Here is a 26,048-nt window from a genome sequence, read left to right as displayed (position 1 = left end):
GAGAAACAACAGCAAGACCAGATGATCAAGGAGATTCAGCCAAGACCCGACAACGTACAGGAATTGTCACTGGAGCACAAAGAGCAACAGCAGTTTCCTCTCTTAAGCCCCTTAAAAACACACCAGCACATTCACATGGAAAAGAAACGATTCACCTGCGATCGGTGCAGGAAGAGCTTTAGTCAGTCATGTGACCTCAAGAGACACCAGTGCATTCACACAGGAGAGAGACCGTTCAGCCAGCTGGGCACTTTGAAAACGCACAAGCACATTCACGCAGGTGAGAGGCTGTTCAGCTGCAGGGAGTGTGGGAAGATATTTAGTCAGTTAGGCAGCTTAAAAACCCACCAGCTCACTCACAGAGGGGAGATACCGTTTGGCGGCAGTCAGGACGGGGAGATGTTTAATGAGTCAGACACCTTAAAAAGAGCGTTCGGCTGCAGGCAATGTGGGAAGAGTTTTAGTCATTTGAGTGCTTTAAAGAGACATGAACTCTTCCATATGGGAAAGAGGCCGTTCTGCTGCAGTCTGTGTGGGAAGAGTTTTAATCACCCGAGTGCCTTAAAGACACACCAGCGCATGCACACAAGGGACAGACCATTCTGCAGTCAGTGTGGGAAGAGTTTTAGTCGGATGCGCAGCTTAATAGCACACCAACGCATTCACACAGGAGAGAAACCATTCAGCTGCAGACAGTGTGGGAGGAGTTTTAGTCAGATGCGCAGTTTGATAGCACACCAGCGCATTCACACAGGAGAGAAGCCATTCAGCTGCAGTCAGTGTGGGAAGAGTTTTAGTCACCCGGACACTTTCAGGAGACACCAGCACATGCACACAGGAGAGAAACCATTCTGCTGTTGTCAGTGTGGGAAGAGTTTTATGATGTTGAGCCAATTGAAAGCACACCAGCGCATGCACACGGGAGAGAAGCCATTCAGCTGCAGTCAGTGTGGGAAGAGTTTTAGTCGCTCGGGCACCTTAAGGACACACCAGCACACGCACACAGGGGAGAAGCCATTCTGCTGCAGTCAGTGTGGGAAGAGTTTTAGTCGGGCGAGCTATTTGAGAGCACACCAGCACGTTCACACGGGTGAGGGGCCATTCACCTGCAGTCAGTGTGGGAAGAGTTTTACTCGGTCAAGCAACTTAAAGAGACACGAGCTCCTCCACACAGGAGAGAGACCGTTCTGCTGCGGTCAGTGTGGGAAGAGTTTTAATCACCCGAGTGCCTTAAAGACACACCAGCGCATGCACACAGGAGACAGACCATTCTGCAGTCAGTGCGGGAAGAGTTTTAGTCAGCCGAGCTATTTGAAAGCACACCAGCGTGTTCACACGGGAGAGAAGCCATTCAGCTGCAGTCAGTGCGGGAAGAGTTTTAGTCAGTCAGGCACCTTAAAGAGACATGAGCTCTCCCATACTGGAGAAAAACTGTTCTGCTGCAGTTGGTGCGGGAAGAGTTGTAGTCAGTCAGCCACCTTAAAGATACACGAGCTCCTCCATACGGGAGAGAGACCATTCTGCTGTGGTCAGTGTGGGAAGAGTTTTAATCACCCGAGTGCCTTAAAGACACACCAGCACACGCACACAGGGGAGAGACCGTTCTGTAGTCAGTGCGGGAAGAGTTTTAGTCACTCGAGCTATTTGAAAGTACACCAGCGCATTCACACAGGAGAAAAGCCTTTCAGCTGCAGTCAGTGCGGGAAGAGTTTTAGTCAGTCAGCCACCTTAAAGAGACACAAACTCTTCCATACGTGAGAGAAACTGTTCTGCTGCAGGCAGTGTAAGAAGAGTTTTAACCAGTCCAGTACATTAAAGAAACATGAGCACATCCATGCTGGCAAGAGACCGTACAGCTAGACACGTTGTGGGAAGTGTTTTAATCAGTCGGGTTCCTTAAAAAAATATGAAGGCATCCATGTAGGAGAAAGGTGATTAAACCACAGCTAGCATGACAAGAGTTTTAGATAAGCCTTATAAGAAGGCACCAGTGAGAGGAATCCCTGAAAAAATGCGGACATGGAAGTGAATGGTTCACAATTCTATCTGTGCAGCATGTTCAAAACACCAGCTGCAACATTACAGTATCTGTTGCTTACAAGACCAGGAGCCTGCAGACACAAAGAAGGCTTGTTTTAAGGATCCCAAATAATTATTTTTGTGTAGAAGGCCTATTGCAACTACCTGCTTTGAGAAAGGACTGATATACAACAGCTCAATTACATAGACATCTACGTAATTGAGCTGACTGAGGTAGAAGATTGCTTAGCCAATAGAAATGAATGAAGATTGATCTTTTTTCTGAGACTTAAGCTCTTTGTATTCCTTATCAAGTAAGTGTATAAAAGGTCAGCTGTAACTTCTCTTGTGGGAAACATCTTCCTAAATGCAAGGTTGGTGCTTCTCTTCGGCCTAATGTACAATAAATTCCTCTTCTGCTTAACAAAAGCGACTCCAGTGGGTTGTTACTCTACACTTGTAAAGGGTGTGTGTGTCTGTGAGTGGCCTGTGATGGAGTGGAGTCCTGTTTAGGGTATGTGTGTCTGTGCATGTCCTGTGATGGACTGGCATCCTGTCCAGGGTGTGTGTGTCTGTGCGTGTCCTATGATTGACAGGTGTCCTGTCCCAGGGTGTGTGAGTGTGTGTCCTGTGATGGACTGGTGTCCTGTCCAGGGTGTGTGAGTGTGTCTGTTTGTTTCCTGTGATGGAGTTGCGTCCTGTCCAGGGCGTGCGTGTCTGTGCGTGTTCTGTGATGGACTGGCGTCCTGTCCAGGGTGTGTGTGTCTGTGCATGTCCTGTGATTGACAGGTGTCCTGTCCCATGGTGTGTCTGTGTGTTTCCTATGATGGACTGGTGTCCTGTCCAGGGTGTGTGAGTGTGTGTCCTGTGATGGACTGGTGTCCTGTCCAGGGTGTGTGAGTGTGTCTGTTTGTTTCCTGTGATGGAGTTGCATCCTGTCCAGGGCATGTGTGTCTGTGAATGTCCTGTGATGGACTGGTGTCCTGTCTAGGGTGTGTGTCCTGTGATTGACAGGTGTCCTGTCTATGGTGTGCCTGTGTGTGTCCTGTGATGGACTGGTGTCCTGTCCAGGGTGTGTGAGTGTGTGTGTCTGTGCGTGTCCTGTGGTAGACTGGTGTCCTGTCCATGATGTGTCTGTGTGTGTCCTGTGATGGACTGGTGTCTTGTCCAGGGTGTGTGAGCGTGTGTGTCTGTGCGCGTCCTTTGATGGACTGGTGTGTTGTCCAGGGTGTGTGTGTCTATGTGTGTCCTGTGATGGACTGGTATCCTGTCCAGGGTGTGTGAATGTGTCTGTGCGTGTCCTATGATGGACAGGTGTCCTGTCCCATGGTGTGTCTGTGTGTGTCCTGTGATGGATTGGTGTCCTGTTCAGTGTGTGTGTGTCCTGTGATGGACTGGCGTCTTGTCCAGGGTGTATCCTGCTTTGCGTCCATTGCATACTGGGTTAGACTCCACTGCTATCCTGTACTTGATAAAGCTATTAGAAATTGGAAGGAATTAAGTCTCTAGAGAGTTTTTTGTAAAGCACTCACTAAAAATCATTACATTTAAAAAGTCAAGTCCACAGGTTCTCTCAATGTAATTCCTCCAGAAACATTGTTTCTCTGCACTGTGTCCTATCAGTTGTACAATAATAAACCTGTATAGAAATGAACAAGTAATAGGTTTATTCCATGTTGAAAAAAAGAAGAGAGAAAACACAATGTTTCGGCCGTGGAGCCTTTTTCAGTATAGAAATGGTCCTCTTCTTACGCAATGATTTCAGATTTTGTGTACATTTTCGACCAATTTCAATGCTACTATTTTTAGTTGGGCTCTTTGGGAGGCAATTGAAAGGTTGTGACTCCTTGAAATAATTCCTTGTTTGAATCCTGTCAAATCTGGTTTCAGTCCTGCCCATAGGACTGAAACTGTAGTGGTGAAAGTTTAATATTAATGATTTTATTATTAATGACCTTCTCATCTCTATTAGACCTGTATTACTGTTAACAGTGACATTCTGATTACTTCTTCTACGACTCAATCAGCCAGACAGGTCAAAAGGCTCATCTCAGTTATAACATTTAAGTTCATAATTCAATCACAATTAATAGTTTCTGTTAGACATGTAGCCAGTCAATGTAATTCCCATCTTCTACAGAGGTCTTGGTTGATGCATTATATGTGTAGGAATGTTATACATTTTTATAAAAGCAAACAAACTGCTTGTCTTTTAGCTTTCTAATTGCTTATAACCCTGGCAAGTGGAAACACTAGGGGGCATCTATACATCAGTGGGAAAGTATAGCTCATGTCTTAAATGTAACCAGGAAAGTCAAATGTCTTGTTTTGTGAATATAAGCAATAACGAAAGTCTTAATAAGTTGTTTTTCTCTACCCGAGCTTGACTAAAAACTAATGATTCGTTTAAGGGATTAGGTAATCAAAAGTAGGAAGCTTGTCTGTTACTGTGTATAAAAAGCTCTGAGCAACATCTTTCAGAGAGACTAGCTTTTGCAAGCTGATCTCCCGTATGCATACGAATAAACAGATCTCTCTTTCACTAACATCCGAATTCTGTCATTTTAATGTTTCTACATATGTGAACACCCCCTAATATGAAACTGTGTGTACCATGAAGAAAAAGATTTTGAAACCTTACTTTCTATACCTTAGGAAAGTCATGAACAACCTAACTACAATTTGAGCTTCTGTGTGCGTCTCCTGCTCTGTCTGCTGTGTGTGTCTCATGCTCTCTCTTCTGTGGGTGTGTGTCTCCTGCTCTGTGAGAAATACACACATTACACTCAGTGTGTAAGTCCACCCCGGGGCAAAAGCAGCGATGCTGGCGTTCTGGGGATGGTGAATTACTGATCAAGAAAGGGGGTTTTTGAGGTCTCGTTCCTTACCTGTGAACAGTGCGGTGTAAGTCCTCTCTAAAGTCTCAGAGAGGCATTTAGATCTGGAGGTAACAGACGCCCTTAGCTGAATGAGGGCAATAATGCACAGATTTTTCCAAGTGAAAACATCCCCCAACTGAATGAGCTGTTACCTCACACACAACAAAAGTAAAAGAGACCGAACATGTGTACTAACTGATGGTTTGAGAAAGTGGTGGAAGGGTCCGTTTATATATCGGAAAAGTGTAAGTTGACGGAAAAGAAGGAGAAAAATATGGGAAAAGCTGAGTTTGTCAGAGGGAGTTTGGGGCAAAGACGCCTGTAAAGAAAGCATATGCGTATTGATTGGCAAAAGCACAAGCATGTAGCTCCCACCCTGGTGCACGGCCGGCACCAGTGGTGGCAGATACATGAGGGAAAAAAAAAAGAAATTGGGATGTGACTTCTTAAAAGTGTGTTTACAGGGAAAACAAAAACCAGGAAGAAAAGATACTTTGCTCGCTACGAAAGAGTATGAACAAAAGCGAAAAGAGGCAGTGCAGGAGAATCGGAAACTAAAAGAAGAATTAGTTCCTGGTCGCACTGCACTAGTTAATGGGTTACAACAGTCAACTAAATTATATCTTGCTCTCCCATAGGGGAACAGACAGGCAGGAAATGAAAATAATTGGGATCAATTCCCACAGTGACCATATGGAGACAGGGGGTCTGAGTGGGATGACACCTGGTACGAGTGTGATAGAGACGGAACAGGAACTCCCTTCTTAAACAGAGGGCGCCCGCAGACCTGTACTCTCACCCTAAGTAGGAGAGGGCCTGATGTAGCGGGGGCTGGTGCTGTTGATGACAGCGTCACTCTAACTGTCTCGCACCCCATCGAGGGGGTCTGCACTTGCACCTACCATCCCTGATTCCCCCATACGGTCAAATCCAAAACTGGAAGATATTGACCGGTGGGCTAAAGTACCACACCTGAAATTAGGAATGCAGCGAACCTGGAGTGCGCTTCAGGAATTAAAAGGATTCATGTAGAAGTGAAACAAGAATACAGCACATTGTAGTACAAAGAGAAAAATATATTCTCGATGTGTATGTGTGTTTTATGAATTTGTGTGCCGGCATGTATGTGTGTAACTGTGAGTTTTGGTATACTAAATGACGGTGCGAGTGTGTTTAGCCAGCGGGACTGGCTAGAGATGTAACTAAAGAGACTTGACGACAATCAACTTAAGGAGATTGGAAAATATAAGAGCGTCTGAAACATATAAGTACAGTACAGGTGGACGTAAAAGTAGTTAGATAAACAGTTTTTGTATTTTTATACAATTAGTTGCAATAGTGGAAACAATTTGGATTTATTCGAATGTCTCGAAACCAGACATGCTGAAACGCTGTAGGTTTAGAATCGAGACTGGGGAGAATAACGTCTTGTGAGAAGATTTGTTTACCTAACGATTAGATCCTGTAAATCCCTTGTAGCCTCCCTAAGTCTGTCCCAGTCCAGTGGATAAAAATGTAAATGAGGTGTCAGTTTCTCTGTTAGGGGATACTGGAGCACTACTGTCATGCTTGTTTCACTCCTCTGTTCAACAGTGTGCTATAGAGTAATGTATATGGGAAGATGGCAGGAGGCCACAAAAGTATTGGGGCAGCAAGTTTTACTTGCCGAGTACCAGATTTTAATGGGTGGTTTTATCCCAGATCTATTGGGTTGGAATATTATGCATTACAAAGAATGACTATCCAGAACAGGGTATCACGTGGCTTCAACTGACTGTGATCACTCAGTATGTTGATGGTATTCTGAGTGCTTCCCCTGACGAGGAAACCCACAAGTCTGAGTTGCTTCAGCTTTAGAGTGTCTAATAGAAGCAGTTATGATAAGGCCCTTTTGTGTCTAGCATTGTGAAATTTTAACAGGGCCTGGGTGCAATGTTTTTACGGGGTGAGCACAACTCTTAACAGATCTGCTTAAGGGAGGAGTGCAGTACAAGGACAAGATTGCCTTGGTTCCAGCAGCAAAAGCCGCCTGTAATAATTTGAAACAAGCTCTCTTACAGGTGCTGAGACTGGGGTTTCTTCAGATGGGTCAACCATTCCTTTGTATGTAAGTGTGGACAAAGGGTTCTGGGCAGCTGTGCAGACGCAGGAGCATGGAGGTACAGATGCAGCCATTCAAAATGCGCGGGCGATACCACATTATTTTGCGGTACGCTGTACGCAGTCTACCGCAAGCTACCGGTAAATACCGCGAGTTACCGTAAATTCTCCTATAATACGACAAGCAAAATAATAGTATCCAGAATTTCCGCAAGGTGGAGCTAATAAAGCTCAACCTCTCATGTTTGAGCAATGGCCATCAAAGTCTTTAACGAAGATATTACTAATAGTATTAATAATGAATGACCTTGGACAAGCTGTAAGTGTAAACTCAAAGTATTGCCCTGGTCAACATTCTTTTTTTCATTGACCGTCTTTATAAAAGTAACACCACAGCATTTCGCAATCAAGCATTTGTTTCCAATCATGCAAAGTACAGTAATTTTTGAGAATCGATTCACCATGCCTTTCACACGCTCATAAAAGAGATTGATTTAGGAACATAAACATATTACCGTATGAAAACTGTACTGTATACAGTATGTATATGTATATTTAATGTCTTAACTGTGCCCGTTTAAGTATTGAATATTCATATCTAATTTTACCACTGAAGGGAAATCTTAGTAGCTGAGCATAAAAAGAATAGGAGCATACTGCAACGCGTGTGAAGGCCATAAACGATATTAATTTTGGAACATAAACATACACTATATGGCTGGTCTCGGTACTTTAAAGAAAACATACACGAAACATGGTTTCATTATGACCAGAATCGGTCTTGAGATATTTTTAACTTGATTTACAGTATTTGAGAGGTATGTCTTAATACCGATACTACAGTGCTTAAGTACTGCTCACGTATATGTTTCTAGGTTTATATTATGCATTTCATACGGTCAAATTACTTTTGAGCAACTAATAAGAAGCGCGAAACGGTATGCGTTTTAGTTTCGTTTTGTGCTGGGACTCTGCTTTTAACAATGTCGCCGTGGATTGATTAGAGATATCAAGTACATACAAGTCATTTTTTAAATGTTGTAGTTCGTCTTGTAAAAATGTTACGAGTACATCATCTATCAACAATTACACAGGTTCTGTTTCCATATTGCGGATTTTGGTTACGTAATATTATTTTCTAGATTTCACGTTGTGAATATATGATTTGGGCAAACAGAGCCGCAAAGAAGTACATTATGGGTTGTTGTTTTTTTTTTTTGCAGTTTTATCTAGAACAAGCGATGCTTAAACCTTTGTCTGATTCTTGTGAAACTATCCACATGACAGTTACAGTACCTAGGAGTTGACTTCAGTGATGTCACTGATGGGATGTTTCTAAAAATCCATCCTCTGTAAAACGTCTTTTCTAGTTGTCCAGCATATGTATTCGCTAATGAAGCTGTGTGTTCTGAGCCTGGATCTCTACATTTCTGTATGAACCAGCTTAGAGGGCTAAAGACAGCTTGTGTTTAAATTGAGTGTAAGGCAATTTATGCTTCTAAAGTCATGGTCAGCATTTATTATTGTACTGTGCTGTAAACTTGTTCTGTGCCTAGTCACATTATTTTATAGCGTTTTTATAGCGTTATCAAATCCGGTGGCGCTGTGTGTTAGTTTCCTGACTCCCATGTCACATGGTCTGTGATTGAAACCTGTGAAACCGGTTTAATTCGTCACAGCCAGCACTCCGGCAGAGAGGGGGTTGTACTCGTAAAGTAGAAGCAGGCGAGATATCCAGCGAAAGACACCTCCCCCCCCCCCCACCCTCATACGATTCAAATTGTATTACAGCATTGTAATTACACATTGTAATTGTATTACACATTGTACACATGCTTAAAAGAGAAGAGAGAAAACGCAAGCCTTCTTCAGGTGTGAGGGTCTTCTGCTCAGAATGAAACGCTAAAATGTAATGTAGGCTCTGAATGGGTTCAACTATGATTTGGGCTTGATTAAGGTCGCTGCCTTTCATCTAAAACCCTACTTGAATCCTTCTAAACTAAAAATCAGTGTTAGTGAGTTCTAAATAAAGAGGTATCCAGGTAACAGTGAAACGGGCGGACAGTCTGGGGAGATCGCCCGTTTTCCATGTAAATAGTTCTCTGGTTCCGCACCCCTTGGTGTTTCTTTCGCTCTCTCTCGGGTCACCTGATCATTAGCTCAAAAGATTTCAGTGCTTTGTGTATATTCTAATGGTAGTGGGGGCAGGGTGTGTGGGAACAGGTTTGGTTGAAATTGCATTGGAGATTTATGTTCTTCACACCTGAAACATTTTCTCTGAAAGCATTTTCTTCGCAGTTTAACCGATCTTGTTACAGCATGTTACAGTTTACTATTATTAACCATATTAATTTTAAGTGCTTAATGCCATTTTTTGACCAGGCACGAATATTCTTAAGTCCATATCTTCACAAGGGAATCAGTGCGAATTGCAATACTAATTAAATGACTGCAGGCACTTTCCACCCCCTCTGCCAGCAGGAACATTCCTATTCTTAGCTCAGCAGCTCATTACAAACCGGGTTTTTTTACACAGCGATACAGCTTTGCGTTGTGAATCTGTTTTTCCGTGTTTACAAAGAAAGTGGAATACAGTGATACTACCTGCTATACAGATACATATGTTTAGATATTTAGACCCTTAAATTAATATCATTATTAATAATAATGATTATAATGATAATAATGATAATCGGCCAGTGAAAGCTCTGTTGTCCTTCACATCAATGCCTGAAACATTTTACCGAACCCAGGATTTTACAGAGAGGGAGGAGGCGTGGAGCTCAGCAGTACAGAACGAACATTCTGCTGCCTGGAGCGCTTATGGCAGCAATCGCGTCTGCATTTATAACTTAGTTTTTGAAATTAATCAAGCAATATGAAGCATCTCTTTTTACTTTTAAGTCCCTTAATTATCATTAAGCACATCTTTCTCACCACTTAGACTACTTTTTGATACCATCCTTAGTCAAACCAGAAACTTGTTGTTCTGTCTAATGACATTACAAGTGGAAAGATTACAGATTTTAATCGTCTTTAATTTTGTTACGTTATACATTTTAGAAACGTTTCATCCACACAAACACCACAGAACTATTTTCGATTGTATTTCTAAATAGTATGTTACACTTAGTTCACTGTTTTAAATACATCTAATTAAGAAAGTTAGGTGTTAGCATAAACTATTAGCAATCAATAATATTAAATTTAGCACTGTAATAAGCTGTTGCACTTTCCCCCGCATCTTGTAAAAATATATTTTCATTGTTCAAACATACATTAAGTCTGACTATCATATAATAAGTTAAATACAAAACTAAAGAAAAAATAGGGTTAAATATAATTCAAAATATTTTGCTAACAATGTTAACTGTTTATGAATAATACAATGTATTAACTAAGGAGTAGGATGGCACAGTTGTTAGTATGTTTTTTGTTTTGTTTCTTTTTCATAAATACAACAGTAGTACCTGATGTCTCAGTGGCTTTCAAAATTAAATTATGCATGCAAACCTGTGAACTAGAAAGAAAACTAAGATATCCATCCATTTATAATGGTGGCGAAGTGGTTAGCATTGCTATCTTGCAGCACTGGGGTCCTAGGTTCAATTCCTGCCATCCTGTGTGTGTGGGGTTTACATGTTCTCTCTGGGTTACATGGTTTTTCTCCATATGTGTGATATGACTCCCTCTCGCACTCCAAAACATACTGGTAAATTAATTGGTTTATGGGAAAACTGGCCCTGGTGTGTGTGTGTTTGTGTCTGTCTGTCCTGTGATGGACTGGCGCTATGTCCAGGGTGTATTCTGCCTTGTGTCCGTTGCTTACTGGGATAGGCTCCAAATCTTCTGTACTGGATAAAGAGATTAGAAATGGATGGAAGTAAAGGCACTGTGTGGATGGAACTATACACAGTGTTAGAAACCCACTATGAAATGGCAGCATCTCACTGAGAATAAAATATTTTATAGTGCTGGCTTAAGGAAACAGCCTTTCCACCTCTCTTGCACATCAGTATCCATACCTAGTTATTTAAACAAATTGCCTCTAATTATAAACATCTTAATATGCTGGCTCTGTGGATCCGCATCAGCTATGTTTGCCCATTCCTTCAATTCATGTGCATCCAACACACAGTTCAATGCCAGCAACTACACAAAATCTAAAATACAATCCTCATTTCAGTATCTATGTAAACATACAGTCTGTTAACTTCATCATCTTCATCAAAAGTATGCCTAACCCCATTAGGAAGTGTTCTTGTTATAAGTGTATTCCTCAGCTTTCCCCAAATTATCTTCTTCTTACCAACATCTCTAGTCATTTATCCTGCAATAACTCAGCCAACACTTAAATCTCCAAAAGCTGCTTGTGTTAATTTCTTTAAATCACAAATATCATGTGTAAATACTGGCCATGTAATACTCTGCATTGTGGAATAATAGTTTATTTTAAAGGGAACTAGAGAAACTAAGAACTAGAGAAATCAAGAAAGGCTTTTTTTCTAGAATTAATAAATGCACATCCTGTTCACTGGGGAAATTAAATCCACACTGAGCAATCTTCAATATGTTCAGAATATGACAGCAAGAATCCTATCAGGGATGCATTACACCTGTTTTCAAGTCCTTGCTCTGGTTACCTATCAGATTTCGAGTCAACTTCAAAATCCTTATCCTCCTTATATACTGTCCTACAACTGTTATTATTGATCACCGAATTATTGTACTTGACATGACTTCATTCAGCCTTTCCTGAACGTCTATGACAGGCAGAGAGAGTGCTGTTTCTGGTGCGATCTTTTGTAGCTGACATTTCACTGTTTTAAACGAACAAGAAATTAGATTGCTCATAAATCAGTTATTCTATATAAACACAGCGTAATTGCCCTCCGAAAATCCTCTTTTTCTTGTTCGTTTTAGAGACCTTGATCGAAACTGATTTTAGATGTCAGAAAGGATTTATTTTCTCTGTATTTCCTACATTGCTTTGTCGAGATTTTAACTTTATATCTAACTTTATATCTAGGCTCAGATTTCAACTATAAATCGTACAGTAATTAATAGCAGTAAATACTGATGTTTTGCGCCCTCTTACCACAAAAATATATGTTTTGTAGTTGGGATTAACTTTATTTCGTACGTGTAGCTACTCCGATTCGGACACCGAACAGTTAAAGATGGCGGCAAATCAGACACCCAGAGGGGGGGGGGGGGGTCGTCTTCTCGCCTCCATAACTAAAATGCCAAATAGGAGTGGCTTAAGCGACATACACAGTCATGTAACTGACAGTTTGAGGTAGCCTATCGTGTAAATTTCGCTTTGTTGCTGATAGGTTAAGCTTTCGAAACTCTGCCCCAAAGTCATGTGACTGATTTTTCGCCCTGTTTCGTTGGTTAAACGCAATGATCACAAGCACCACCATGGTAACTGGGATGTGTAGTTTTTAATTCCGTTTGAATTATAACTGTACGTACTGTCTTCATATTTGGCCAGGGCTTTAAAGAGAAGGCGCGCCAAAAAATTTCGGTGCCGTCGTCTCCGCTTTAAAGGTACCGTGCTGGAAGAATTTGACCTCGGAACGTTTGCCCAGCGTAGTTATAGTGGACATAAAAACAAGAGTTCGCTGGCATTATATCCTAGAAGACACAGACCGGCGCCAGACCGGTAAATGCCTGATGAACTAGGGATTGGACAGTTTCCAAGTGCTTGTACAATCGATGGAAATGTTCAAATAAATGTGCAAAAGAAATAAACAAAATAATCATTTATTTCTTTATCATATTGGCTAGCTAATGTCCTCTCTTTGCTAGTTAGTGGCTGTGTTTCTGCGTTGGGTAGCAACGGGTGACTGTTCTCAGGCGGAACGTGTAAACAGCTTAATTTTCGTGTTAAATAATTTTTAAAAATTAAAATTCATTCTATACAGCAATCACATATTTGGGTACCGTTTCATAAAACTTTCATGCTTAAAATGTTTAGGGAGAAATGGAAGACAGGAAATATAATATGGATTCGCGTATCTAAATGAATTAATAACGATATAATTATATTCATGTACTGTTGCACAAAGTACAAAGTAGTAAGACTTTCCATTGATATGTGTATTGCTGTTTCAGTGCTTGATAGGTCACTTTTTCTGTGGAGTGATGGTTTAAGTGACTGACTCACAAGGCTGAGGGTGGGTGTTCAAGTGTAGCTGTTGTCATGAGTTTTCTTTTAACAAATAAACATTTCTTTGAAAAACTAAAATAGCAAATATTATTAGCATTATATTGACATTTTTTTATATTTCTAAATATCACAACATGTTCGAAGCTAAGTCATTTATTGATAACAACGAATGATTTCAAACTGCTACTGATATTATTACCGACAGTAAATATTATCGACACTATATTGAATTTGTTTGTCTTTCTAAATATCACAAATACCATTTTTCCATGAATACTTGTGCTCATTATCACAGTAAAAGGAACTAATACTTTTCAGAATTTAATTATTATTTTGGAAACTTTTTTACGTGCTCCTTCTGACCATATTGTTTATATACTTTGTAAAAAAAGTGATATTTTAACCTTTTCTGCGAATACGCTCTCTATTGGAATAAACAAAAGCATACTTTTAGAATTTGATTAAAAGGGAATATAAGATGGACTCAGGTTATCTAAAGAACATGCTTGCAAGCATGGTGATGTCACCGCCTTTCCCTCTGAATAGCTAGTCAAATAGACAAATGTTTTCACTGCCTGTCTGTCCGTGGGGGGAAGGGGGACTGTTTTTCATTGGAAGGTACGCCTATTCTACTCTAAAAATGTAGGGGGGATGTAGGGGGGATGTGGTCCTTTCACTGATAAACTTGTGTCAACAAAAACTACAGTATGCTTAAGAGTTGTTAAACCGTTTTTTATTTATTTTTCGGCACAGCCAGCCAACTGCGCCTGCTAGAGCACCACAATTCACACTCAACAGCATCATAGATCACAGATCAGTCCCAGTGTGTGAGATATTGCTGTTTGATCTGTGCTTGATCTTTGATCTGAGCTTTAATAGAGACCTTATCTCTATTGTAACTATCGAGTGGTATTAAATGCAACTTTTTTGTATAGATGACACTTTTCTAAAATTTATTTAAAAATAAAAACAATTACAATTGGCAAGCCTGTAGCTTTTTCACGAAACCTCCTAGAGTTACGAAAACACTTGCTGTGTGTACAAAGTACATTGTGACTGTTTTCACAGCCTTCACTATGTCGTTTTTAAGCCACGTTTTTTTTTTACCATGCTCGGATATTCTTCTGTCTATATCTTTGGAAGGGAAACACAGAAAGCCTTCAAACTAAATGCATTTTAAAGACCACCTAAAGTAAAGTCTTATACTACTGTTTTTGCAACAGTACATGAATATAATTATATCATTATTAATTTATTTAGATACGCAATTCCATATTATATTCCCTATTGATCCAATTCTAAAAGTATGCTTTTGTTTACTCCAATAATGAGCGTATTCGCAGAAAAGGTTAAAATGATCAGTTTTCACACAGTATATAAACGTACAGTACAGTAATATGGTCAGAAGGAGCACATTAAAACGTTTCCGAAATAACCACATGTAAGACTTAAAATGTTATGCTTAAAATGTTTAGGGAGAAATGGAAGACTTGTGTGTATTTTTTCTTTAAACTACCAATACCAGCAATATACAGTTTACATAATATGTTTGTATTCCTAAATTAATATTGTTTATTACCTTCAGATGCGTTATGCTCCTCTTCTTTTTTTGCTCAGCTACTAAAATGTCCCTTTATTTGTAAAATTCCATATAAATATCTAATACTAAAATTAAAATGTGCACAGTAAAGAGATTAAATGATTAAATCTTTCCACGACCGCCCAAGCACCACGGGTGCCCCTGTCGGTCATTTTGGCCAGCCAATCACGTGCCCTGGTACGGCGCAGTGGCTCGTGTGTAGTTGCATGCAGTACGGGTTTGTACCGCGAACCTTGAATGGCTGCATCTGTACCATTGATCCTCGTAACCTTCAGGCTGGGCTTACCCTATTTAACTGGGTCCAGTCTGGTAGAGGAAGGTGCACCAGGCAAAAACAAAACAAGAACTTAGTGCATGGAAAAAAGGTGTGTGGGGGTTGCGTGATGTCGAGTGATGGGACAGGCGAAAAAGAAAAGAACGAGATAACCTTACATGGGTGCAAACCCCTTCGGGACTGTCAGTGTAAAACTCCTTCCGGGGGTGTCCCTGCTCGTCCCTTTGGGGGATGTCCAGTGTGCCTTTATAGGACCCGCCCAGCTGTGGCTCATCATTTGAACGTCAGGACAGCCAGGAATAAAAAGGCGAGGCGTCGCCCTTCTACCAGGTCTCCGCCTCCACACTGGGCACACGCCCCCCCCACCCGCATGATGCCACAGCTGTTGAGTCATTGTGTTTGTGGGTCTGAATGACGCCTTCAAAGTTGAGAGTGAAGTAAGAGAGGCCAGGAGCAGAATCCTCAGCTGAAGGAAGACTGAGAACAATGTTGTGCTTAAGGAGCTGTGGGTTGTTGTCTTTGTGTGTTTGGTGTGTCTGGTTAGATGCAAAGAAAACCTTGTCAAGTCAGTAACATCACTACTTCTGTTAATTGAAATGTTTAGCAAGGTGTGTAAGTGTACAGAGAGAGAGAAGGGTCTGAGAGCTGTGGGTTTGAAATGAGGGGGTTTGTCTTGCCCAAGTATTGGGGAAAGATTTGGGGCACCTCAACTTTCCCCAGAAAGACCACTGTTTGGATGAAATATTGATCAGGAAAGGAACATTTTTTTTTACTGAGACTCAGTTGATGTACAACATCAGGACTTATCAGATCCCTGGCTCACGATGAGATCACAGACTTGTCCACATAAGCATACCAAGCCACATGTACATCTCAGCTGCTTGCTGTGGTTGTATAGCGGTCCGTATATGTGTGTTTTGATTGCAACAACCCTGCAGGGGTTCACAGCAGCACAAGACTAAAGATTCCCTGTTTGATATTTGCTTGAATGAAGGGGAAAAAGCTAAGCGTGTATCATCAAATTGGTGTGCTGCCCCACATAAGCGATAGGAACAAACACTGCTTTACAGAGGAGCACTGCCTGAGCTTGCTGTTGGTAAACTGGAGATCAGACTTATATTTGTGTGCATCAGCAGTGAAACTACATGTTGTTTGGTGGAGGGCTGAGTAGGAATAACGGTTGCTCAGGGTAACAGGCTATGGTGAATGTAGGAGTTAACGGGTTCGGAGTTACGAGTTAAAATGAAGAGTTTGTTCGAGTGGCACATCGTCTTCCTGGGTTGTCAAATTCTACCCTATATGTGTACAAGAAACAAGACACAGACGGATCTCTTCACTGTAGAAAACTGAAGGATAGGATCCACAGTATTAAAAAGTTATTTATTTAATCTTGTTTCTTAGGCAGTGTCTATCAAGGTTGGTATAAAACTATCTGAAATTAATATATATTGAACTCCAGAAGGATATACAGAGACAAATGAAGCAGAGGGTACAAAGATTTAGTTATTTCATTTTCTATCTTTTATTTTCACACCATCCATGAACAGATTAACAATAAAATCAGGAAGGTCAGTACTGTACAGTAACATAGTTGCTGTCTCATGGAAAACATCAGAGAATATGGCATATTCCCAAGGGGTAACTGGAATCTGGAATCTTTCCAAAAATTCAGTGCAATTCAACAACCCACTCTCTTTGTTTAACAATGGTGCCACTAACCAAATCTAATTATAGCATGTCTGAAAAAATATAATTTTAATTTTGTACTTAATGTTATTGTTATTCTATAAATAGCTGTTCTATTTCTTTAGGATACTTTTTTTTTTATTCTTTGCATTTCTGTGCTGATTGTGTATAACAAAACATAAAGGATCAGCTGATGTGTATATCTGTCGCTCTACATATAATCTGGGATACTTCGATTTAAATTTTTTTAAATCCATTGTACATATTTTGAACAAAAGGGATAGGAAAAGGGATATTCAAAATAAACATATTTGGACATATTACTCATCTACATTAAACCGCTACAGTGAAAATATTGTACATACTTATGTCCTTGAAGGTATAAAGCAGAAATAAATTTGCAATCGCACGGTTCAACACGAACAGTGCAGCTCGATGGCTATTCAGGCCTCCTGAGTAGGTGGCGGTAGCAGGTGCAGTGAGATTTATATCAAGTTGCAGAAACTCCTTTTTCTCAGGACCGCTCCTTGGTTGTTTTTTATGCCGCTGCAGCGCTCATGTATGACGTCATAATGCTGCGCGGTTGTGCAGACATTTCACCCGCATGGCAGTGATTGAATCGGTTGGTTTGGATGAATAATAAAAGTTATTTTGTTTAAAAATAACTTTTTAGCTCCTATAGGTACGACCCTGTTAAACTGTAGATGTGTGCAGACCCTGAACGTATGAACTCAGCCTTTGTTTCGGACTCTTCGACTCTTTAGAAAGATGGCTAATTTGTTATTCACGCTGGAGACTGAGCTTTACTCTTTCATGGAGGTTTTGCTTAAATCGATCGTGGATGAATTTTCTGAAGTTTTCCGAAACAGAATGGTTAAAATCACACAGTTTGTGGAAGAGAGTTTCGAGAGTGAAGTGGCGCAGCTGAAGAAGGAAAACGAGAGCCTGAAGTGGAGATTGCAACTGTGGGAGAAGGACTCGGGAGCAGGACGAGATCAGGAACAGACAGATCATGTTGGACTCACGCTTCCATGTGAAGTCACTGGAGAAATAAAAGAAGAAATAGACACGAAACTGGAGCTGTCAGGTCAGTGTAATGACTTGTATGAAGTCAGTGTCTGTGCGTTTAAAAACTGTGCCTTTAACTTCCTCAGTGGTAATAATATAGTTGTAACGCTTACGGCCGACAGGTACTGTGTAAGAGCCGGCGTACCAGAGCAGGTGACGTCACCGCCCTTCCCTGTGATAGCAGGACTACAGCTACTGGGCTGTAGAGAGATCTCTCTTTAGCTCACGGGGCTAGGTCGCTGCAGAGAGACGCGGAAGTCCCGGGTTCGAGCCCCGGACGGTGTGGGGCCGACCTGATGCGGCAAGGGCGCCCGCCTGAGCCCCCGTTGCGTTACATAGTGGAGAGATGCAGAGTGAAGTGGGAAAGACTTTTGTGATGTAGCAGCTGAATTCTTCACTGGGAACTAAACTGTTGTCACCATCATTAGCAAAAAATCATTCAATTATTTTATTTGTATTTGTAAATTTAGGTTGCCAACATATTGTTCCAGAATTAAGTTTCACATTATATCTTTGGTCTTTGGTACTGTATGTAATTAATCTGAAGGTAAAAGTTATTAAATACACCAATTATATAACCGAATCAATCTCTCTAATTTAGCGTCGTTGCCAGAATTATTGTGCCTGATTTGTAGAATATACAGAAATTATATAAATAATTCAAGATACAGTATGTATATATATGTTCATTGTAAAATAACTCCCCAAAGCGGCAGGATTACTATTTTAAATGTCGGTGTGTCTATATTAACCTCTCTCACTCTGACGACGCTGAAGTTGGCTTCTTATTCGCATTTTTCTTTCCACCTTAAATGCCGCTGCAGTATCGCCTTTCGCCTGTAATTGACACTCTTCGGTCAGTACTAATCTGGATGGAATACTGTAGACATCCTCAGTGAAAGGGAATATCCAAATAAATAGCGACTGTCCTAGTTGTATTTTTGTATGAAATATATTTCAGAAAATCGCAAACCAATTTTAAAAACTCGACATTACACTGGGAAAAGGTGATTGCACTTTCTGCTAAATTGCTATGGCCCTCCCTCCTGATGATAAAATCGTCTCACAATTCTGACACTGAGGTGTGAGAGACAATGTAACAGACTATGAAAATCATGAAGTACAAGAAAAGTTACTGTACCATTTTTTAAATATGACCCTCTCAACATGGCATTTGAGGATTTATAGTCAACAGAATAACGCACCTTCTGCTGATTTGCTTTGTCCCTCCTTCCTCATTACCAAAACATCTTAATATTGCGACACTAAGGTAAGAGAGCCAAAATCACTCATCATGTACATTTGTAATTACGACACTTCACTGTTGCATTTCTGCGTTTTGACATTCTGAATATGGCATGTTAAAGTATATAGGAAACCTAGATCAGGACAGGCTAACTGCAGTTCATAGTGATTTGTCATTGTCTTACTTTCTGAATGAAAAACATATTTTTTCAGTGATTATGACACTTCGTAATGACATAAAATATGCTTCAATACCAGAATAAATAATCATGGAAAAGATTCCTGGTAACTAGAATTACAATTACCGGTAAAACCCACAGTGGACATTCATAGTTGTGATTATAGGAATGCTATATATCAGGTGGGTAGCTGTGACAAGTAAAGGTTTATTCCATGCTGAAAAGAGAAGAAAAGATATCTTATATATCTTTCTTACACCTGAAGAAGGTTCCACAGCTGAAACGTTGTTTCTTTTCTTCTCTTTTCAGCATGGAATAAACCTTTACTTGTTCCTTTGCAGCCTTCGCATGCTGACGCAGCTACCCACCTGATATATAACATTCCTATAGGTAGGTACTTTATCAATCCCATGTGGGAAATTCAAGTGCTACAGCAGCCAGACACAATCAACACAGTACAGTACAAATGCAGTAATACAATACAGTAAATACATTTTAAAAAATGAATAAAGAATTACAAACAAAACAGAAAAGGCGCACACACACAAAAGTATGAATTTTGAAAATGAAATTTTGAAGTATGAAAACACAAGGAAGATGTAATAGACAGTATAGATATTACACACTCCCAAGCACATTGTACAGAGTAGGTAACTGTTGCAACTATTGCACAGTTGTGAATAATAAATAAATTGCCCATTCCACTTCCATGTATTGCACTTTTACAAACCAGATGTAGACAGAACACCAGTAAAACATCGTCCATGATGTATATTAATTTGGACACCATTCTCCTCTCAGCCACCAGCTCCAGAGAGTCCAGATCAGACCCAATGACAGAACATATTTTCTTGATGAGCTTGTTCAGCCGATTAGCGTCCCCCACTCTAATCCTAGAGCCCCAGCACACCACTGTCACTCGCTATGACAGACTGGTAGAACATCAGAACCGTCTCACTACACACATTGAAGGACCTGAGCCTCCTCAAAAAGTCAAGTCGGCTCTGACCCTTCCTGTAAATGGCCTCGTAATTGTTGGTCCATTCCAGTCTGTCATCAATGTGGACGCCCAGGTATTTGTACGAGTTAACCCTCTCCACGGCGCTCCCATGTATACAGACAGGAGTAGGTTGGGCCTTCTTCCTCCTGAAGTCCACCACCAAGTCCTTGGTCTAAACCACATTAATCTGCAGGTGGTTCTCCCCACACCACTCCACAAAGCTATTGTCCAGTCCTCTGTACTCCATCTCCAGCCCACCGTCAATACATCCCACAATTGCAGAGTCATCTGAGAACTCTGCGGGTGGCAGGACTTCGAGTCGGAAGTATAGAGGGTGAAGAGGAATGGAGAAAGGACCGTCCCCTGAGGAGCCCCTGTATTACTTACCACCCATTCAGACACAGTTCTGCTGTCTCACAAACTGTGGTCTGCTTGTCAGGTAGTCAGTGATCCAAGAGATCATGAAGGTACCCACTTGCATCTCCTCCAGTTTCCTTCCTAGCAGTACTGGCTGTATAGTGTTGAAGGCACTGGAGAAATAATAAAAAAATAATAATCTTCACAGTGCTGCCAGCTCTGTCCAGGTGGGAATAGGCCCTTTGCAGCATGTAAATTATTTCATCATCCACACCGGTGATGTTATAATAATAATAATAATAATAATAATAATAATAACACTTTTATAGCGCTTTTCTGGACACTCCAGTCAAAGCACATTACAGGTAATGGGGATCCCCTCCACCACCACAAACGTGAAGCATCCACCTAGATGATGCGATGGTAGGCATAGTGCGCCAGAACGCTCACCACACATCAGCTATCAGTTGGGAGGAGAGCAGAGTAATGAAGCCAATTCATAGATGGGGATTATTAGGAGGCCATGATTGGTAAGGGCCAATAGGAAATTTTGCCTGGACACCAGGGTTATACCCCTACTGTTTTTTGAGAGAAGCCATGGGATTTTTAATGACCACAGAGAGTCAGGACCTCGGTTTTATATCTCATCCAACGGACGGCGCCTGTTTACAGTATAGTGTCCCCATCGCTATACTGGGGCATTAGGACCCACATGGACCCCTCTCCCAGCAGCAGCCTTAGTTTTTCCACACCTGCTTCAGTGGGTTGCTAGTTGTTAGTTTCAGAGTGATACGGCTGCTGGCCTTATGTTGCCTTTCGCCTGTAATTGACTCTCTTCAGTCAGTAGTAATCCTGACTGAAATCGTATCACAAATCTGACACTAGGGTGTGAGAAACAACGTAACAGATTGTCAAAATCCTGAAGTTCAAGAAAATTTACTGTACCATTTTTTAAATACGACCCTCTGAACACAGCATGTGAGAAGACATTGGTAAACGGTAATTTACTGTTTTACCGGTAATTGTAATTCTAATTACCAGGAATCTTTTCCATGATTATTTATTCTGGTATTGAAGCATATTTTATGTCATATCGACGACACAAACACTGAAAACAAGTTTTTCATTGAGAAAGTAAGACAATGACAAATCAATATGAATTGCAGTTAGCCAGTCCTGATCTAGGTTTCATATATACTTTAACATGCCATGTTCAGAATGTCACAACGCAGAAATACAACAATGAAGTGTCGTAATTACAAATGTACATGATGAGTGATTTTGTCTCTCTTACCTTAGTGGCGCAATATGAAGATGTTTTGGTAATGAGGAAGGAGGGAGAAAGCAAATCAGCAGAAGGTGCATTATTTTGTTGACTATAAATCCTCAAATGCCATATTCAGAGGGTATTTAAAAATATTTAAAAACTTGTACAGTAAATTTTCTTGTACTTCATGATTTTCATAGTCGGTTACATTGTCTCTCACACCTTAGTGTCAGAATTGTGAGACAATCTTATCATCAGGAGGGAAAGCCATAGCAATACAGCAGAAAGTGCCATTGCCCTTTGCTCATCCTCGGTTAACCATATATTCTCATATGCCATGTTCTAAATGTCCCATTTAATACTGCTATTTTAAAATGTCTTGTAAAATGCAAGAATTTGAGACTTGAGATTAGAAAGCAAGGTCGTGGTAAATATGCAGAATGTGCCAGTGAATTCATGTTTTGCCTTTGTCTTGTTTACTCATTGTATAACATGCCAGTTTGTGTTATTGTGAGTTTTGAAAATTGGTTTTCGATTTTCTAGATATTTCATACAAATATGCAATTTGGACAGTCACAATTTAGTTAACATATTCCCCTTTACTGAGGATATGTCCAGTAATCCATCCGGATTTGTACATTTAAAAAAGACTGTAGAGAGCCATCTACAGGCAATAGGCAACATAACATCACAGCAGCAGCATTTAAGGTGGAACAAAAAACGAATAAGAAGCCAACTTCAGCCTCATCTCTCTCAGTGCAGTGTTAATGTACTGTAGTGTCCAGTGTGTCTGTATCTTTGTTTTATATTTGTTGTATATCTGTTTGGATCTTTGGTGTACATCTAGTTTTTAAATAAGCTTCAACAAATTAATTTAAACACAGTTGTTAGATAGTATTGCTCTGTTATCTCAAATTTTAAATTTTTAGCTTGTTTTTGTGTGCATATTATTTACTTTTGAACACTATTCTAAGCTCATGTTAAAGACCTTCCTGTCTTGTCCTGTGTTTTCAGGCTCAGAGGCCAGTGCTCTCCCTGATGCTGGGGAAAGGGCTCCTCTTGAACAGCAACACATTGAGGAGGAGTGGGGCTCCAGTCTGATGCAGGAGACAGAGCTCACTGCTGCAGAAGGGAAAGAGAAACTCAGTGAGCAGCACACAGAAAGCAGACAGAGTGTGGAGGATCTGGACTCTGTGCCCATGATGAAGACAAATTCTGAGAGTGAGACACCTGAACTCTTAGTATCTGATGATTTTATAGAGATGTAATTTTTAGTAATTTGAACAACAGAAGGTTGTAATAAACTGGGCTGTGTCTCTGTACAAGAGCACAAAGAAGAACTGGGTGAGTGTAATCTTACAGAGCAGGACATGGAACCCCATGACATTGAGCGTTGATTGACGCTGCAGAACAGCAGACTGATGTACCTGTTGATGAGATCAGTACTGAGTTACTACACAGAGGAGAGTCAGTACAGGGAGAAACAACAGCAGCTCCAACAGGGCTTGATAATAAATTGGCCTTGTTCTGTTAAAGTGGAGGGACTGTCATTGGAGAGGTGTTTTAAACAGTCATATGATCCCTTAGTATCTGATGACTTTACACTGGTTTAATAATCTGGTTGCTCAGTTACCCACACAATCACTTGCTATCTGTTGTCCTTATACATAAATGTACTTCGAGGGAATCTTTGACTAGCTGAGTGGGGATGGGATCTAGCGGACAGGTGGTTGACTTTGTCTTAATTAATTTCTTGAGTTCTTATTCATTAACTAATTGAAAAACATTAAAGAGGTGCTTTTATTGTTTCTCTACCAGACCTTTTTGCAGCTTATTTGATTGTGTTTGAAGTCTGGTGGTGTTAATTGTATCGTTAAAGAAGTTAATGAAATCGTCACTACTGAAGTTAGATGGTGCTATAGAATCTGTCTTATTTGTTAGATCAGCTATTGTCTTAAATAGGTAGCGAGGGCTATTTTATTGCTTTCTATAAGTTCAGAGTAGTAAATTGAACGAGCTCTATATAGGGCTAAATGTTTTAATCTGGACACTAAGAATCATTTCACGAAGAAAACATTTTAGTGATCTGGAGTACATCTCTGTTCTTGGGTACAGAGAGGAACAACTGAATGAACTGGAGGTTTTTTTTCTTACAGAGCTGGAGAAGGAGCCCCAGGTGATTCACACTGCTGAGCAGCACACTGAGGGACATGATGGAGAGAACAAGTTTCAACACACAGAGCAAGATTATTACTGGGAGCATTTGCAGAGTGAGAAACCACAGCAAGGCCAGACGTTCAGGAAGAATCACTCGAGCCCTTGCTCAGAGGAAGGGGACAAACTGTCATTACAGGATGGACAAGAGCAGCATTTTTGTCAGTCTAGCACTTCAAAACCCTACCAGAAACTTAACACAGGAGAGAGACTGTTCCCTTGCAGGGAGTGTGGGAAGGCTTTTAAAAACATAAGCAACTTAAAAACCCACTGGCGCATTCACACAGGAGAGAGACCTTTCTGCTGCAGTCAGTGTGGGAAGAGTTTTAATCAGTCAAGCCACTTAAGAAGCCACCTGCGCATTCACACAGGAGAGAAACCATTCAGCTGCAGTCAGTGTGGGAAGAGTTTTAGGCGGTTAGACACTTTAAACTGCCACCAGCGCATTCACACAGGAGAAAGACCCTTCATTTGTAGCCAGTGTGGGAAGTGCTTTAGTTTCTCAAATGCCTTAAGAGTCCACCAGCTCCTTCACACAGGAGAAAAAACATTCTGTTACAGCAAGGGTGGAAAAAAACAAATGCTCAAACATTCTGAACAGTAATTATAAATCCTCCTAATCAATACCTTAGGAAAATCAAGTTAGAAACACTTTAATCTCGGTCAGTAAAAGATTCTTATAATTCTGGGATTTCAAATAAGTCTACTGTAGCAGAATATATTTCATGTAAGCAGAAATGTTACACATCCTAAATCTCTTTAATGACCTCTCCACTAGATATGGCTTCTCAGTGAAAAGTATTGAGGAAGGTCATGTTACAGCTATTTAAGGGGTGGTAGAAAGTATCACAAGGTTCAAGATGGTCTCTCCTGCTGTGTTTTGTATTGTTTAATCCCTTCTCTGTAATTGTTTTAGAAGTGGGATTCTCTGGTTTAAACTGTCTTTGTGTGAAGAGTTATTACAAAGTTGGATTTTAGTTCAGTGCAACAGTAGTTTTTTACCTTATACATACGTATAGCAAATGAGAACTGCTAGAAGTGATAGATATGTTCGTTAATGAGTGACTTGATGCAGTTGCATAGTAGCTTGAAAAGGCAAAAAATACAAATAAAATGGAAAAGTTTGTCAGGAGCTAGGATGGAAAGCTGGTCTTTTAATTTTGGGGAGACAGAAGTTAAGACTGGAAGGCCAGAGGAGTGTCTGGTAGCCTGAGTGCAGGTAGAGAAGTCACTGTCCTCTGAACCTGGAGTATAGGATGTTAGTGAAAGGATAGAGGTGTGTGAGCCTCAACTCCAATATTCCTCAGAATTCAAGGATACACTGGCTCCAGTATTTCCCTGAATCCTTGGACATCAGCTCCTGTATTCCTTCAAATCCCCAGACGTCAGCTTCAGTATTCCTAAGAGTCCCAACAGGAAGTTGTGAATTCAGCAGCTCCAGTCTGTGCTCATCTGTGTTCTTGCTGCAGTGCCAACAGAAGACAGTGGACTCTGTTGGGGGTCGTACCAGCAGTGCTGGAAAAACCCAGGCCTACTCTGGTGCTGGACAGACCTGACTCTCCTGTCTGATGTTGCCCTTCTTGATGGAGCAGTTTGTGCAGCCTGGCTGAGAACAACCAGTGACCGGTTTGATACTCCGGATGAAAGGAACTGGACCCAATAACTGTTCTGTTCCTGCTTAACGGTGATCTTACTGATTTCCTTATGTGGGTTCAGTTTGTAGTTTTGTGATAGTTTCTTTCCAAGAAATTCATACAGCTTGCGAAAGATGAAATACAAATCTTGCCTACCAGTGCAGAAAAAATACTGCCATCTGGCAAGAAAAAAGCCACTGATTTATTTTTTTATCCAAAGCTTACAAATGGAGAAAGGGATGCACATCTTGCTCCTCGTCTTCATGGTATTAAAAGTCTCTGTACAGTACCTCTGTTCCAATGCCAGTGTCTCCCATAGTCGTCAATTCCTGAACCAAAAGGTTCTGGCCT

The 26,048-nt window shown here is 40.7% G+C and overlaps 2 protein-coding genes across 2 annotated transcripts; both read left to right on the top strand.

The window, feature by feature from the left end:
- Nucleotides 1-144: 144 nt before the first annotated feature.
- On the top strand, nucleotides 145-1,758 carry LOC148824507 (uncharacterized). Its single transcript, XM_088926159.1, has 3 exons — nucleotides 145-238; nucleotides 431-1,360; nucleotides 1,511-1,758. Exons 2-3 carry the CDS (start codon nucleotides 502-504, stop codon nucleotides 1,756-1,758), a joined length of 1,107 nt encoding a protein of 368 aa, XP_088782285.1. The 5' UTR covers nucleotides 145-238; nucleotides 431-501.
- A 15,682-nt stretch (nucleotides 1,759-17,440) lies between these two features.
- On the top strand, nucleotides 17,441-24,700 carry LOC148824506 (uncharacterized). Its single transcript, XM_088926453.1, has 3 exons — nucleotides 17,441-17,820; nucleotides 22,864-23,070; nucleotides 24,006-24,700. Exons 1-3 carry the CDS (start codon nucleotides 17,502-17,504, stop codon nucleotides 24,665-24,667), a joined length of 1,188 nt encoding a protein of 395 aa, XP_088782579.1. The 5' UTR covers nucleotides 17,441-17,501; the 3' UTR covers nucleotides 24,668-24,700.
- Nucleotides 24,701-26,048: the final 1,348 nt, after the last annotated feature.

This window comes from Atractosteus spatula, chromosome 10 (assembly GCF_055471065.1).
Source record: "Atractosteus spatula isolate fAtrSpa1 chromosome 10, fAtrSpa1.hap1, whole genome shotgun sequence".
Lineage (NCBI taxonomy): Eukaryota > Metazoa > Chordata > Actinopteri > Semionotiformes > Lepisosteidae > Atractosteus > Atractosteus spatula.
The sequence above is the reverse complement of the archived record's forward strand: the minus strand, read 5'-3'. Positions and strand labels throughout refer to the sequence as shown.

Bases quoted from the DNA above. Each gene is read 5' to 3' on its own strand.
- LOC148824506 (XM_088926453.1), top strand. From the start codon at position 17,502: ATGGCTAATTTGTTATTCACGCTGGAGACTGAGCTTTACTCTTTCATG. The intron at 17,821-22,863 runs GTCAGTGTAATG...CTGTGTTTTCAG, and splicing joins CACGAAACTGGAGCTGTCAG to GCTCAGAGGCCAGTGCTCTC. The intron at 23,071-24,005 runs GTGAGACACCTG...TTTTTCTTACAG, and splicing joins GATGAAGACAAATTCTGAGA to AGCTGGAGAAGGAGCCCCAG.
- LOC148824507 (XM_088926159.1), top strand. From the start codon at position 502: ATGGGAAAGAGGCCGTTCTGCTGCAGTCTGTGTGGGAAGAGTTTTAAT. The intron at 1,361-1,510 runs GTCAGTGCGGGA...TCCATACGGGAG, and splicing joins AGAGAAGCCATTCAGCTGCA to AGAGACCATTCTGCTGTGGT.